The 16,956-nt window shown below is 40.6% G+C and overlaps 1 protein-coding gene across 2 annotated transcripts in view; it reads right to left on the minus strand.

Moving 5' to 3' along the window:
• Window positions 1-308: 308 nt before the first annotated feature.
• NLN (neurolysin) overlaps window positions 309-16,956 on the minus strand; it is a 118,904-nt gene continuing 102,256 nt past the window's right edge. For both annotated transcript variants that reach the window (XM_027863553.1, XM_027863554.1), the window contains one exon: window positions 309-540. In XM_027863553.1, coding sequence (XP_027719354.1) covers window positions 406-540 — 135 coding nt within the window. In that variant the 3' untranslated portion in view covers window positions 309-405. The remainder of the gene's footprint in view (window positions 541-16,956) is intronic.

Genomic DNA, 16,956 nt, shown 5'->3' on the forward strand with positions numbered 1-16,956 from the left:
CATGTACAAAACTTCAAAATGTAAGAATGGATTAAATTAACTGTTGAACAAAGTACATTAATTTCAATTTAAAAATTATTAGGTTTCTCACATGTACATTACCTAGATTACAATTAAAAAAACAAATTATAAATCTTATGAAATTTTTATAAAAAGAAGTTCACATATGTACTTAAATGATGTTTTTATAACTATGATTATTTTCTAATGGGCTGTTCCTACAATTACATTTTTTTTTGGGTGGGGGGAGAATTCAGTGGTTAAGTTTGTACTTTTTAAATAAAACGAGACTAACAGAACTCTACATATTTTCAGGTGTGATATCCTCTCCTGTTTTAATGTCCAAAAACACCAAGAAACATCCATTTGTCTTGCAGACACGAATACTACAAAAGATTCCCAGTTTTACAGAGTGTGCAGGCCTTTACTTATTAGGAATGCCTTTTGGTTTGGCTCACGTTTCAAGAAACTTCGGAGCATGTCCATGCCGTCCTGTGATCCCCCAGGCTTCAGGATAAGGTTTCTGTATTTCATTCCAACCTAATAAAATAAAACATTATGTCTGAGAGTTCATGTTTATACCAATTTTCCAAATCTATAAATAGGTTTTTAAAAGTTGGTGGGGGGAGGGGGACGGGATAGAAGTGGAAAGAAAGGAACTTCTGGCTGGATTCTCTCTTCCCCTGGAGAAGAATTGCTTAGGAGATTTTCTTAGTCCTTTTCTGGAGAGCAGATTCAATTGCTCTTCTCTGGTCCTCTCTTTGCTCAATAGTCTGACTCCTTGGAGTTGCAGAAACTAGCCTTTGGGTGTGAGACAGGAAAATATTAAAAAAGAATATTGGGCATATTCATGCTTAGTATCCTCGAGCAAGCAGAGCTGCAACTTCTGCACTCTCAGTTGCCCCCTCAAACTGCCAGCTCTAGCTCTAAGAGAAAGCAAAGGAAACAAATGCTGCCCACGAGGGTTCTAGTGATCCCGAGGTGCTGCTGTTACTTTCTTGGAAGAGGCTGAATTACAAGCAGCTGCCATTGAGTTTGGGGCCCAAATAGAGAAAGGCCCCTTGTGGCTGGGCCCTTCACAAAGTTTGGCTTGGGAGCCTAGGATTCAAGTGTATGACACTGTCCCCCTCTCTACACATCCTGTATTTTACTTTGGGGACTCCCTGTATTTTATGCATCTACAGGAACATAATCCACTGGAGAAGGGAATGGCCGAACAACTACAGTATCTTTGCCAAGAAAACCCCACGGACAGTGTGGTCCACGAGGTCATGAAGAGTTGGACACGACTGAATGATTAAACAACAACAACAACAACAACATGAACATAGAAAGTATCATTTGCCTACTATGAAGCAATGAAGCAAAAGACTGTGATGACAACCTCATGTGCACAAAGGAGGGAGTTCCTGAAGGGAAAGGGGACTAAGTGGGAAACAGTCTTGGGTGGAAGAGCTAAATCTGTTTGGGTCAAGAGGACTAAAAGACTCCACTCACTGCAGGATGAGCTAGAGAACTGCTAATTTCTGAAGCAGCATGAACTTCTGATGCACACACATGATTCTGAGTAATAACCATGAGAGAAGTAGCAGTGGCACCAAACACATTAATATGGAACAGGGAAAATGGATACATGAAATCAGCAGATTACCTCTACCCCTCGTTTGAGCTGACTCTTTTGATTTTCTCCTGAAACAAATCTTTCATTGCTGGACAAGAGGCATCAGTGACAGATGTGCTTTACCTCATTCTTTCCCTTGCTTCATGAGCAGACAATCAATAAAGATTTGTTAAGTATCTGCTATGTGCCAGGCACATAGATGGGCAGCTAAGTGGCACAGTAGATAGAATGCCAGGCCTGGAGTCAGGAGGATTCTTCTTCCTGAGTTCAAATCTGGCCTCAGACACTTTCTAGCTGTGTGACCCTGAGCAAGTCACTTAACCTTGTTTGCCTCAGTTCCCTCATCTGTAAAATAAACTGGAGAAGGAAAACACTTCAGTATCTCTGCCAAACAAAACCCCAAACAGGGTCACGAAGACGCAGACATGACTAAAAAATTTTAACATGTGCCAAGCACTGTGCTTAGTGCTGAGGATACAAAGAAAGGCAAAAGACAGTTTCTTCTCTCAAGGACCTCACAGCTTAATTGGGGGGGGACACGACATGTGGAACAACTATGTACAAACAAGATGCAGATAAGATAAATTGGAGTTAATCAACAGAGAGAAGGCCCTGGCATTAAGGGGGATTGGAAAGGGCTTTTTTGTAGAAGATGGGATTTTATCTGGGACTTGAAGGAAATCAGGAGGCAGAGATGAGGAAGGAGAGTATTTCAGGCATGGGGAACATCCAGTGAAAGAAACATCTGTCCTGAAATAATAATGAGTTGTATATCATCTGAGAAGTAAGTAAGGTATGAGACGTGGAAATGCCTCTTCTGGTCATGGCTGGAGATATTTGTCTTGTACCAAGACACACCAAGTCAAAACTATGGACCTCAGCCACAAGCTACACTTTTGGCCCTTATGTTTCTTTCCTTTTCTTACTTGACCTATGCCTTTCATCACAAGCTGTTAAATACTTAGATAACAAGTAGTGAAAAGAGAGAAGGAGAAAGAGGCCACTGTAAAGGTCAATACTCCAGCTGAGGGTTGGAGGAGTCGTAGTCCATTTGGACAGCAGACGGGAAGAGACCTGTGGCTTGGTAATAACATATGTGTGGGTACACATCATGTTTACTTAGCACTTTAATGTTAAAGAGACACTGTTTAAGGATGGTACCCAGGGAATTCTCCTCATCATCTCCCCAGCCAGCTACTTTTTTGGACTTTATCAGTTCCAGAAACTCATCATTCTGCAAGATGAAATCAAACTCAGAAACACACCTCCTCTGATCGCTTCTCACCCAGGCTGCATGACTAAAGCATGCCCCCACAGGTAATCTTGCCCCACTTCCCCTTTCCAGCTTATTTGTACTTGTTATCTCCCCCATTGTGAGCTCCTTGAGGGCAGCAGCTGTCTTACACCCTTTTTCTTTCTTTTTTTTTTTTTGCATCCCCAGGGCTGGCACATAATAGGAGTTTAATAAATATTTCTGACTCAGAACACTTTTCTCACAATAACCTGAGTTACTGCAAGTGACTTTGTCCTTATTTTATAGAGGAGGACATTGAGGCCCAGGGAAGTTAAATGACATGTCTAAGACAGATATTAAATCTAAGAGCTGGGACTGGAATCCAAGTCTTTTGACTTTAAGATCAGAGCTCCTTTTACTATCTATCAATCAATCAATCAATAAACATTTATTAAGTACCTACTATGTGCTAGGCACTGTGCTAAGCTCTGTGTATACAAAAAGGCAAAAGACAATCCCTGCCCTCAAGGAGCTTACAATTTAATGGAGGAGAAAATGTTGTTCAACTGTGTCTGACTCTTTGTGACCCAGGGAACCATAGCACACCAGGCCTTTCTATCCTCCACTAGCTCCCAAAGTCTGTCCAAGTTCCTGTTTCTTGCTTCCATGACACCATCTATCCATCTCACCCTCTGCTGTCCTCTTCTCCTTTTGCCTTCATTCTTTCCCAATATCAGGGTCTTTTCCAATGAGTCCTGTCTTCTCATTATGTGGCCAATATACAAACAATAAATACAAAGCAAACTAAATACAGGATAAATAGTAAATAATTAACAGAATAAAGGCACTCGAATTAAGAGGGGATGGGTAAAGCTTCCAGTAAAAGATGGGACTTCAGTAGACCAGGCTGACTGTGACAAAATGATATTTCTTACTACCTCTCTCCCAGCAACACTTGAAAACCAATGACCAGGGGGGCTGACCTCTGGCAAAGTTCCTATCTGCAACATCCAGTTGAGAGCCTTGAAAAGAATCTGGGCTTGCTGGAAGAGCTGTTATTTGTAATTTTAGAAGGGTGGGGTAAGAAAAGAAAAGCTGGTTCTTGCTGGTAGTAGAGGAACAGAAAATATGGACTTTATCCACTGACTCGACACTCATTTAGCTACTAAATGACAGGCACAGGCTCTAAGATTAAGTGGCGGTGTTGTGATGGGGCAGCTCATGACTCATCTGAAAGGCCAAGTCATTTTGGAGTCAGGCACTGCTCAGGCTCACACTATGTGGTTTAATACAGCTCAAGCCTTTCACTGCTTACCAGCTCCAAACAAGTTGATTCAATTTCCTGAATTACAGTGCAATGGTCTCTTAATAGTTTCATTTCCTTCACAATGAGGTTTTGAGAAGAAACTTGGAGTCCTTGTGGTAACAGGATCTTGTTTTTCTTAAAAGGGTTAAGTGAATTCTTGTGCTTTAGGAAAGCACCAGGCTCTCAGGGTGAGAGAATGGAGTGAGTCAAACACATCCTGGAGAGAGAGGAGGCAGGAGTCTTATGTCCATGCACTACAGATGCTTAAATGTGGGACAAGAGCAGACCCCACCTCCCTACCTCTTGAAACCAGTTGACTCTGTAAGCTCCTTGAAAGGCTGGGGTTTTTTCCTTCTTGGTTTTCCATCCTGAGCATTTAGCTGGATGTCTGGTAAATAGGAAACTCAGTTTCCTCATCTGTAAAATGAGCTGGAGAAGGAAATGACAAACCACTCCAGTATCTTTGCCAAGAAAAACCCAAATGGGGTCAGGAAGAGTCAGACATGGCTAAAGAAAAGACTGAACAACAACTGGTAAATAGGAGGCACTAAATAAAATTTAAAAATTAAACTGAATTAGAGGTTTAAATAATTACTAGTGGGAATTATTCCATAAGGAACTGGTCATTTCTGAGATAAAGGAATGAATACAGTATAGTCAGGGAACCCCTCTCTTTAATACAACACAAATAAAAGAGGGAAGTTCAAATAATTGTGGGCTCTGCGGCAACATTCTCCAACCCAATGAATGAACTGGCTCTGTGGCTAATATTTCTAGCACCAATGAACCAAGCTCTCACAAACCAATAAACACTTTCAGCAAATGGAGAGACTGAGTACTTTTCCAATTTTTCATATTTCATATCCCTAGATTGTTTGTCCATTCACTGAAGCTTCTTACTGGCAAGATGGTAAAATGGGGTTGATATGACATTGTGTGTATATGGCTTTTAATACTAGAATCAGAGATTGTACAAGTTCTCCCCATTGCTGATGCTTTCTAAAGCCTGGGGTCTCTCCTAAGGTAGGTAACCCATGGACAAGGTCTATTAAATAGTTATCTCTTTTACTTGAGATTCTCTTCAAAATACTAATGTTCTTTTAAGTAAAGCTAAAGGTAGGACAGTAGGTATTTGTATTAGCACATATGTGGAAATAATCTCCATCTTCATTTAAAATTTTTTTTTTTATTTTTAGGCAATTGGGGTTAAGTGACTTGCCCAGGGTCACAAAGCTAGTAAGTGTCAAGTGTTTGTTCTGAGGCCGGATTTGAACTCAGGTCCTCAGCACCTCAGGGCCAGTGCTCTATCCACTGTGCCACCCAGCTGCCCCACATCTCCATTTTTAAAAATAAACAATGGCAAAGATAATACTTTCTTGACAAATGACAAATAAGGAAGATGAGGCATTTAAATTATCCCAGTACATAAAGCCAGCTTATGCTGAAGAGATCCATAATCACTCAAAGGAGTTTGGTTTATCCACACAGGAAAAACCATGCCTATGAAAAATATTTATTATTCAAATCATAAATAGCAATTGAATGGACCAACTACAGTATATAATCATCACTGTATAAATGTGCATATAAATGTCTTGGACAGATACCACAGTGTTTTATATATGTCTAGGAAAGAGACCACATGTGGACAATGAATTGAGCCTAGAATTGAACAGTAGGAAAAGAGTGGGCTGGGTTGCCTTTGGGACTATGCAAAGTTGTTTAAGTGATCTCAAGTTCTTCCCTGAAACAAAGGCCCATTTTTTAAAACACCAACTTCTGGTATTGTTGTATGGCTGTAAATCCTAGAACACTAAGTCCTCTGAAGCTCAACCTATTATATCACCCACAGGGCAATGGAAAAGCACGAGTTGGATATGAAGTAGGCTGCCATATACTGCAAGGAATTCTTAAAGGAGAGAAGTGTAAAGGTGTCATCAAAGAAATGTATGTATAAAAAAGATGGACTAGTCACATGGTGATGGTGAGGCATAACCCCTGGACATGCTGTGTGCACAACAGATGTTAAAAGAAAGTAAGGAAGGCCCCCAAGCATATTAGGTAGATCCCTTGTGGGGAATTTAGGGGAATAAATGAACTGGAATGACCCAGGATAGGAAGGCCTGGATGGACTCTTAGTCAATCAACAAGCATTTATTAAGCACTTACTATGTGCCAGGCAAAAACAAAGTAGTTATTTCCCTCAAGGAGCTCATATTCTTTTGGGGGAAAGGAGTGAAGAAAAGCATTTGGCTGGTGGTGGCAGTGTCAGTGGGCTCTAGAGCAGAAAGACAGCCGGACTTAGTGCTGTGGTTTGAATGACTGGAAAAAATCCAGTGATGAAATCATAGATCCACTGGAGTTTAGTATATGTGCTTTGTTTGGGACATTATGCATATGAATATATATATATATATTTTAATAGATCTTCAGTGATGATCTTTTGTCTTTAGATCACATAGATCTCCCCTGCATCTCCACCCCCCACTCCCAGAGAGCTATCCTTCATAACAAAGACTTTTTTTTTAAAGGAAGAGGAAAAAATCAGCAAAACTCATTAATACGTAGAAAATTCTGATGTTTTATGCCATGTACCACATCTACGGAACTCTACCTCTGCAAAGAAGTAAGGGAAGGGGTCTTTTCATAATTATTATTTCGGGTTGGGACAATAAAGTACTAACAGCATAGCCGAGTGAGAAGCAGCACGGTGTAGGGAACAGAACATTAGAGTTAGAGTCAGGAAGACTTGGGTTCAAAAGGTGAGCTAGGTGGTGCAGTGGATAGAACACCAACCTTGGATTCAGGAGGACCCGAGTTCAAATCTGGCCTCAGACACGTAACACTACTAGCTGTGTGACTCTGGGCAAATCACTTAACCCCAATTGCCTCACCAAAAAAGAAAAAAAAAAGACTTGGGTTCAAACCCTGCTTCAGATATTAGTTGTGTGATCCTAGGTAAGTTATTTAACCTCTCTGTGCCTCAGTTTCCCCACCTGTAAAATGAGGGGGTTGGACTTGAGGCTAAGGGCCTTTCCAGTTTTAAATCTATAAGTTATGAACAATCATAAATTAACTGAATGATGTATGGGAGGAGGGTGCTAAAGCACAGGGAAGTTTCTACTTTATTTACATCTCTCCCTTTGCCACTTAAGCAGGCTGAGGTATTGATCTGGCCACATCCGGCTCCTCCTTCTATTGTTATTATTAATTCCAGGAAAAGCACCAGGAGTTCCATGGAAGATGAGGACACACAAAATACATCTTGCCCAGAAACACCTATCCTTTCCCAACTTGCCAACAAAACCCTCCGCAATTCCTCACCCCCTGTTTTTTAAGAGGGAGGGAATGAAGGTAGAAGAGTAGGGTTTTGAAAAGGTTAATTTGGAAATAAGAAAGAGGGAGAAGAATCAAGGCGGAAGAAAGAAAGAGGCAGGCTGTAGATCACCCATGCCTAAGGCAAATCTCAAAAGTCAACATTCTCATTAAGATGGAAGAGACAGAGAGAAACAAGAAGTTACAGCTCCATTCTCTCTCTCTGCCTGTGCATCCTACCACAAAGAACATTAAGAAAAGAGTCATGTGTGACACCAGTTAGACCTTCGGGGGGCACTGTACATCCTGGAGTACTGGCTGAGAAACCCTGCCTTAGAAGGCTTTATTAGTTGTAAATCCTGTTTCTTTCTCCACACCATCTCTCATATACATCTCCCATTCCTCAGACACATTTCTACCATCTTGGTTCAGGCCTTCGTCACCTCATCTGGTCTATTACAGTAGCCTCCTATTTGGCATCAATGCCTTGAGTCTCTCTTCACTTCAACCCATGGCCACCATAGAGATGTGACCGTATCACGTAAACTCTAGTGGCTCCCTCTTAACTACATGAACAAATATAAATTCCTGTGTTTCATAGTTAAAACTCTTCAAAGCCTGGATCCAACTTCTCTTCCTCATCTTTTATGTTGCTATTCTCCATGAACTTTAGAGTTCAGTCATTCTGGATGGCACTCTTTTTTCTTTGTATCTTTGTATTTGCTGCCTCCCATACCTGGAATGGTCTCCCTAATCCCCTCTGCCTCTAACAATCCCCAGCCTCCCTCAAGACTTAACTTACATGCTACCTCATAGAAAAGAGGCTTTCCTGGTCTCCTTTCCCCGGGAAAGTTACTTTCTCACTACTCTGTAAATATCTTTTATGTATCTTATATGTTGTCTTTTTCATTAGAATGTAAGTTTCTTGAAGGCAGGGACTGTTTTTACTTTTTCATTGTATCCTCAACACTTGGCACAGTGCCTGGAACCAAGTGAGCACTTAATAAATGCTTGTTGATTGGTTGAATCTATAATTGAAATGCTCAACAAGTCATTTTTACTTCCCATCTCTTCTCTCTTTGTTTAAGTCGGGCAAGGGACTGAAAGAATTCTGAAACAGGGACTGGGGAGAGGAGGTGATGAAAAGGGAGACAAGAAAAGACTCATGAGATGTTGGAAAGAGGACCAGTAAAGCACAAGGAAGAACTGCACCCAGGCATCCTAGACAGAAAAGAATCTCTTGTCTTGTCTTTAATCATTTCCAGAAGAGGAAAATCCATAACACCCTTAGGAACTCATTCTAGCTTTAGTTTTATCTAAGATTCCAAAGTTTGAAGGACCCTGAAATAGATTCTACTATACCAGGACCTTGACAGTGAGATAATTTTTCCTGATGTCAACCCTAGATTCTTCTTGGCTCTGTGTGTGTCTAAGCTTGTTTGTAAGATCGTGTCGCCTCAGTACGGAGTCAAAAATTAAAATAAAAGAGTTCTTTATACTGAGTCTCCTCTGAGATGCTTTTGAAAGCATCACTCAAGCCCTACTTCCTCTTCATTGTTAAAGGGAGCAAAGTGAAGCAATTTCTCAAAATGGAAGGAAAATAAAATAATTTTGGCAAAACATTAATTCTTAATTAATCATTATTAATTAGTTATTAATAATTCTTAATTCTTAATTCCTTGAATTAAGAATGTTTGTTGTCTATTTGAAAATTTTTCCACAGTGAAGCTGACCACAAATATAAATAGTCCTAGTGAAAGTATTTGTTCTTACTCAGCCAATTCCAGGATAAGGGGCTTGTTTTTTGCAACCACATCTGGTGTATCTAAAAGGCATCCTTCAGAAAACTGCAGTCATACCAGAAGCTGCCACCCCAGGCAGCCTCTGAAGGTGCCTTAGCTCTCAGATGACAAGATTACTTTCCCAGTCATCTCCCAAATTTCCTCAAACAGATTTTAGCTGCTATCTTAAAAGCTAATAAAAGAACCAAAGTGCAAATATAGCTTTATTTTCTCCATAAAAAAGAAACCCAAGAAACTGATTGTAGGTGAACTAGGCATAGGTCTGAAATCATAGAGACAGCTTTAATAGTTTGACAGTGGGCCTCAAACTTGAGTCTCAACTATGGTGCTTCCTAATGTGTATGTATATACGAATTTCTGTGGGTATGTATATATTGTGTGTATACATACATACACACATGTAAACATACATGTTTGTAGGAGATGCAGTGAGGCATAGTGTATATAGAGCTGGCTTTGGAGGTGGAAAGACCTGGGTTTAAATCTTGCCTCTGTCTTGGTGGCATAATGACTGTGTGATCCTGGGCAAGACATTTCTTTTTTTTTAAAAAAATCATTATTTGTTTTATTTATTTTTTAACCTTCTCTTAAAAATTTTTTTTGAGTTCCAAATTTTCTCCCTCCCTCCAACCCCTCCACCATCCATTAAGAAGGCAAACAATACGATATCAATTATACATGTGAAATCATACAAAACATATTTCTATATTACTGCACAAGACATTCGACTTCTCAGTGCCCTGGGCAATTTTCTAAGGCTGTAAGTTCCAGAGAAGGTGTGGACCTGCACTGGTAGAAGTTCTCTCATCCTGGAGTTTCTTATATTAATGAAATTACAGGTCCAGTCCCTTATCCAAATATATACATATAGGTGTATGTGTGTGTGTGTGTGTGTGTGTGTGTGTGCACACACACATACACACACACACACATATATACACACACACACTCATACATATATCTTGTGAATCTGAAAAAGAATGATCTGAAAGATGGGAAAATAAATGTGTGTGTATAGATCTATCTATCTAGATATAACTCCCTACCCATTCATCTACTTGTTGCTGCTCAGTCCTTCGGTCATGTCTAACTCTTCATGACCCTGTGGACCATATTGTTCACGGGGTTTTCTTGGCAAAGATACTGGAGTGGTTTGCCATTTCCTTCTCCAGAAGATGAAGGCAAACAGAGGTTAAGTGACTTGCCCAGGGTCATCCAGTTAATAAATGACTAAGGCCAGATTTGAACTCAGGTCTTCCTGACTCCAGGCCCAGGGTTCTATTCACTGAGCCCCCTAGCTGCCTCCTAGACAATGGTTAAGTGACTTGCCCAAGGCCACACAGTCAGTAAGGGTCTGAACCTAGACTTGAACTCAGGCCTTCCTGACTCCAGGTCCAGCACTCTCTTCATTGTGCCATCTAGCTGCCTTCCATTCATCCATACATATATATAAATATAAACACATGCATACATGTATATACATATACAGGTGTACATATGTACATGAACAATATAGTATAGGCCTATACTAGACATCTCTCAATTTAAGGTGCTTTAAATTTAACAATATTCTTCTTTCTTTTTTAGGCAATCAGGGTTGTGACTTGTCCAGGGTCACACAGCTAGTAAGTGTTTGAGGCTGGATTTGAACTTATATGTCCTCCTGATCCAAGGGCCAATGCTTTATCCACTTCTCCACCTAGCTGCCCAATCTTAACTTCTTAACATTCAAGCTGATGCTCAGGGTGGGAAACAGTATACTTTCCAGGATGAACACAGAGATATTTACTAGCCAATAACCTCTCAGGCTCCAGTCACTGGAGTTTCACAAGTGTAGGCAAGGAATTCTTGGCAGACACCAAAGTTTTCTCCTCTGATTGATCAAATGATATTCAAGGGAAGGTGGGCCTTAGCACACCAAAGCCTGACCCAGCATCTTGGGGTCTCACCCATTTCCTTTTACCCTTAAGAACTTCATGTTCATTATGTGACCAGACCTGTTAATTTCCCTTGAGGAGGGAGCTCCCATTGAGAGACCTCTTCTGATGACGCAGGTTGGGACTTTCTAAGCAACTTAGTGTCTTGGAAGATGCTTGGAACCTGAAGAGGTAAAGTGACTTGTCCAGAGTCATATTGCCAGTGTATGTCAGAGGCAGGACTTGAACCCAGGTCTTTCTGACTCCAAGGCCAGCTCCTTATCCACTATACCTCCTTGCCTGTACCAAGAATGTTAAGTAGAAGCTCTTAATGTATTCCTTTACATAAGATACAGGTAACCTTTTCAAAAGAGTCTGATTTGCAGCCTGATGACAGAGGTATATGCCCAGGAAAAAATAGGATTTTAAAAGGAACAAAATACCAAATCTCAAACAATCTCTGTTAAATCTGCCTTTCTCTGAGGTTATTACCTATCATATCATTCTACACTTGTGGTACAGAATAAGCATCCACATTTTCTATTGGTCTGAATGACAAATCTGCCTTTATTCTTTACAATACAACTCAGCTATTTAAAAAAACAAACAAACCAAAAAACAACTTTTTTAAGCCTGTAGAGAACAGGTTCCAAATTATTAGTTTTTAATAATAGAAATAATACAGAATAGAATAATAGAAAGAATATTTGGTTTTCCTAACTCAATGTTTACCTCAAAGATAAATTCTTTCAAAACTAAGTCAGTAATTTGTTGATTTAGCTTATGGGTGCATGTCAATGGATTCTCCTATGTCTCTTTGGAAAACTGGTCCAGTGTCTGCTACTGCTGGCTTTAATTCCCAGCTCTGTAAAGTAAAAGATTTTTACTAACTTGGCTCAACGTCTCTTCCATATTTGATGTGCATGGATCTATGCATGATCTGTTGAAGGACTAGATCATTTCCTCTAAGCTCTCATGGTACTAGTGTTATTGATGCTATGAGAATAAGAGACAAGGAATTGGGACATCAGAAGAGTGGGGAAGTCACAAGAAGGGTAGCCCAGAGCAATCGACAGGAAAGAAAACCGTATCAGGGAAGTGGTTAAGAAAAATGATATGGCATAAAGTTTTTTAATCTGTACTAGACTGCTTAAATACAGAATTTTGGGGAAGTTAGCTATTGTTTTGACTCTCTTCAAGTCAATAGTGTCATGCTACTTTCCATCAGCTTCCTAATCGTTGGACCTTGAAATATTGGAGTCTGGACGAATTGGTCATCATACCTGCTTGGCTTGTAGAAATCCAACCCTGTAGCATTCCTGAATCTATATTAAAAATAAGTTGACTAAAGGCAAAAAGAATTTGAGAACAAGGCCAATGTGGTAGTATATAGAGGACAAAGACAGCTACTGAACTCTGGAGTTCTCCATCATTTGGCTGATCCTTCAGCATATAGTTGCCTGGTTAAGTAGAAAGCCATTTGAGCTGAGAGAAGCCACTGGGATGTTGGTAAGATGAATGGGAGCATGGAGGAGATGACTGAGTGGATGCATAGATGGGAAGGTGGTATCCCAAGTCTTTCAAGGAAGCCATTTAGAACTTATTAGAAGAGGTGGGGACATCATAATTAAGCCTATCTTGGTGTATTTAAGTCCTATGGATAGAGGATAAAGTCTATTTAAAGCTCAAAAAAAAGTTAGAACTGATCTTTCCAGTGGAATCAAGAGAAAGTAAACCCAACCTGAGTTTTTCCAAATTAAATAATTCATTCATTCATTCAAGAAATATCCATTTATGTACAAGCACAGTGGGGAACATAAAGATATAAAAGATGCACTCTTTGCCCTCAATGACCTTATAGTCCAGTGCTGGAGATGAGACATACATACATATAAGTAAAAAAACAAACCAGTCAGTAAAATAAGTCCCATATAAGTGATATAAATAAGCTTCAGAGGAGCAAGAGCTCATTCAAGTTGGGGTGCTTAGGGAACACTGTAAGGACAAGGATGAAGTATCTGAGTTGGATCTTGAAGCATGGCTAAGATTCTGACAGCTGAAGATAACGGGGAGGGCATTTCAGGCATAGTCAATGATGTGGGCAAAGCAAAAAGGAAGATTTACACGTACGTGTGTGTGTGAGTGTGTGTGTGTGTGTGTGTGTGTGTGTGTGTGTGTGTGTGTGTGTGTAATTGCAAATACATCAGTTTGGCTAAAGCATAAAGTTCATAAAGGGAAGTAATAAAAGGAGATAACTGCTAGAAAGGCAGATTGGGGCCAGATTATGGAAAGCCTAAATATTATGTTCAGAAAAATGATGAGGTTTCCCACCCCTCCCACCCCCCCACCAAGGTTTATGTCATGTGATTACTTTATGTACCCTTTAGCCTAGCCATACTGAACTACTTACTGCCTTTCCCATCACTCTCTTGGCCTTTATTTGTGCACTCCCTAGGATTAGAATAGCCTCTACCTACATTTCCATCTATTGGAATCTAAAACCACTCTTCAAGGTTAAATTCAAATGCCACCTTCTCCATGATACCTTGTCCCAGCTATAAGTCATCTCTCTCTGTCCTGTGAACTTTCAAAGTACTTTTTTTTGGTACCTCAGATTTTCATAGTCTATTTTGTATTCTCTTTAGTCTATACATTCCATTTATTTGTGGACATGACTTATTCCCTACTACAAGACTGTAAGAAACTTGAGGGCAGGATTGGTCTAATCCATTATTGAACTGAACCATAGGTAAATGAATGACCCAGGAAGGTTTTAAACAGGGAGAGATGTGATCAGAGTGTTGATTTAGGAAGATAACATTTGGTAGTAGTACAAAGGCAGCTAGTGATGCAGTAGATAGAGAGCTGGGCCTAAAGTCTGGAAGACCTTAGTTCAAATCTAGCCTCAGACAGTTCCTAGCTATATGACCTAGAAAAGTCACTTAAGCTCTGTTTGCCTCAGTTTCCTCATCTGTAAAATGGAGATCATAATACCATCTACCTCCCAGGGTTGTTGTGAGGACCAAATGAGATAATAATTACGAAGTGCTTAGCACAGTGCCTAGAAGAACATATTAAGTGCTACATAAATGTTACCTATCATCATCACCATCATCATCATCATCATCATCATCATCATCATCAATCTGAAATGGAATAGGGAGAGTTTGGGACAGGGATACCAATGGCTACAGAATTATATTAGTAAAGTGATAAGGATCCAACATAGGGTGAAATAAAGGAGGAAAGAGAGATTATGAAGGCAGACACAATGATAAGACTTGGTCACTCAGTACTAGGGGCAAGGGAGAGGAGGAGTCAAATATAATTTTATGGTTTCAAGCCTATGGGATTGGGAGAATGATGTTGAAACTGATAGAAATGGGCACATGGGAGGAGGGGAGAAAAAAGCTGTTTTTTGGGGAAAGATTATTTTGTTTTTTTGATATGATGAACAAGAAGCTGGTGGGACCATGGTAGGAGATGAGGATTCCAAGGACAGAGTTTTGGGGAATGTCTACACTGGGGAGGAAGACAGACCACAGTTCTGTTTCTTACTAATTAACTTCTCAGAAGCTCTGTTTCCTCATCTATATAACGAGGCATTGGAACGAATGATTTCTAATATTTCTGCCAGCTCCACCAAAGAACAGTTGGAAAGACATGAAAATCATTTTAGTGTAGTAACAGTGTCATAGAAACCAAGAAAAGACAAAGTTCCTCAATGGTCAGTTTTCAATAACAGTGTTAAGTGCTCCAAGGAAGTCAAGGAGGATGAGGCCTGAGAAGAAGTCAGTGGATCTCGTGATTAGGTTGCCACTGTTTACCTTTAAGGGAGATGTTTTGGTAGGAAGGAAGGAAAGGAAACAAATATGTATTAAGTGCCTACTATGTGCCAGGCATCGTGCTGTGTGCTTTAAAGATACTATCTCATTTGATCCTCACCACAACCCTGGGGGGAGGTAGGTGCTATTATGACCCCCATTTCACAGTTGAGGAAGCAGGCAGAGAGAGGTTAAGTGACTTGCCCAGGGTCACACAGCTAGTAAGTGCCTGGGATTAAATTTGTACTCAAGTCTTTCTAGCTCCATTTCTAGCACTTTATACACTGAGCCAACTAGTAATAAAGAGAAGAAACCACATTGCATGGGTAGAAGAAAGCATAAGTTGAGAGGAAGTAGATGTAGTCAGAATAGATCAAAAGGTTCGGCTACAAAAAAAAGGTGAAGCACCGACCCTGGAGTCAGGAGGACCTGGGTTCAAATCTGGTCTCAGACCAAACACTTGACACTTACTAGCTGTGTGACCCTGGGCAAGTCACTTAATCCCAATTGCCTCACTCTCCCCCCCCCCAAAAAAAAGGTGAGGAAAATAAGGGCAACAGAGTCACCTAAAAGTTTTTTCAAGGTAAGTGAAGACTAAGATATTTATAGGCAGGGAGAAAAAAAAAACCAGTGGGGAATAGATTGAATTCATAAGATAGGAAAGACAAGTCACAGAGGAAGGGCAGCTAGGTGATACAGTATACAGAGGCTGGGCTCTGGAGTCAGGAGGACTTGAGTTCAAATTCGGCCTCAGATACTCACTAGTTATGTGACCCTGGGCAAGTCACTTAACCCTGTTTGCCTCCCCCCCCAAAAAGTCATGGAGGAGATGGGGAAAAGAATGTAGACATCTAGAAAGAAATTTTGAGTGGGAAGAAGGAAAGAAAGGTGAAAGCAGTTCAACTTTCTTGGTAAAGAGGAGAGATAATCTGATGAAAGTGGGGAAATAGGAGAGACAGAGAAGGAAAGTGATTTGGAAAAGTCATTGAGGGAAGCAATCAACCAGACAGGATTGTCAGTCAGGTGCCCAGCTGAAGCTATGCAGTGGGACTTTGTAATGGGCTTGGTCAATGTGGTCCTGTGATTTTCTCTGGGAATATTCTATAGCCCAGAGAACAAGAATGGAGAAAGCAAATGGCGGCGGTGAGATTTAAGGGACCAAGGAAGTTTGGGGCACCAATAAGCTCAAGTTAAAAGAGCTGAGTGGTGTCCCAGTTGGACAGGGAGTCCAATTAGTGAGGTTCTAGGCATGAAGCTGGTATGGGATGCAGGAGAGGTGAAAGGTTTAGGCTTCAGTCAGAGTGAGGGCACAATGCTCTCGGATCCAACAAACAAATGCTTATTGAGCATCCAGCAAGTGGAAGGCACTGTGCTTCTATCAGAAAGGCTGAGGACAGAAAGGACTTTGAGAAGCCTCACTTTCACTAGCTACTCTTCTGATCACTGCTTCAAACCACAGGAGTTCAGGACTACACTATAGAAACTCTTAGCAGTAGCAAACACGGTGCCAGGTGAATCTTCAATAGGGCAGGATGTAGGGCTGTAACTAAGGAGTCTTGGCTGGTGGCCATCTGGTAGACTATTCACTGTGCACTGAAAGAAAAGGCTCAGGTTACAGAATCAACTTGGGTTACTGAAAGGCATTCCTGTAACTGAGTAAGCTCCGAGTAAGGGGGACCAGCAGCTGAGAAAAGTTCCCTCCCACAGAAAGAGCCCAACGAAAGCATGCACACGGTACCAAAACCCAAGAAGATCATTTGGATCAGAAGAAGTTTCCCATCCTCTCCCCAGCTCCCAGAAAGCTAAAACACAGCAGAGCACATGTCAAAACAAGCAACCATAATGCCCAAGTGCTGTCAACAAAGCTTTGAATTTTTAATTATGCAACATATTGGAATGTTAATGAGCAAGAAAATGCAGTTGGTATTAAAAAAAAAA

Source organism: Vombatus ursinus, unplaced genomic scaffold (genome assembly GCF_900497805.2).
Source record: "Vombatus ursinus unplaced genomic scaffold, bare-nosed wombat genome assembly UNPS02014772.1, whole genome shotgun sequence".
Classification (NCBI taxonomy): Eukaryota; Metazoa; Chordata; class Mammalia; order Diprotodontia; family Vombatidae; genus Vombatus; species Vombatus ursinus.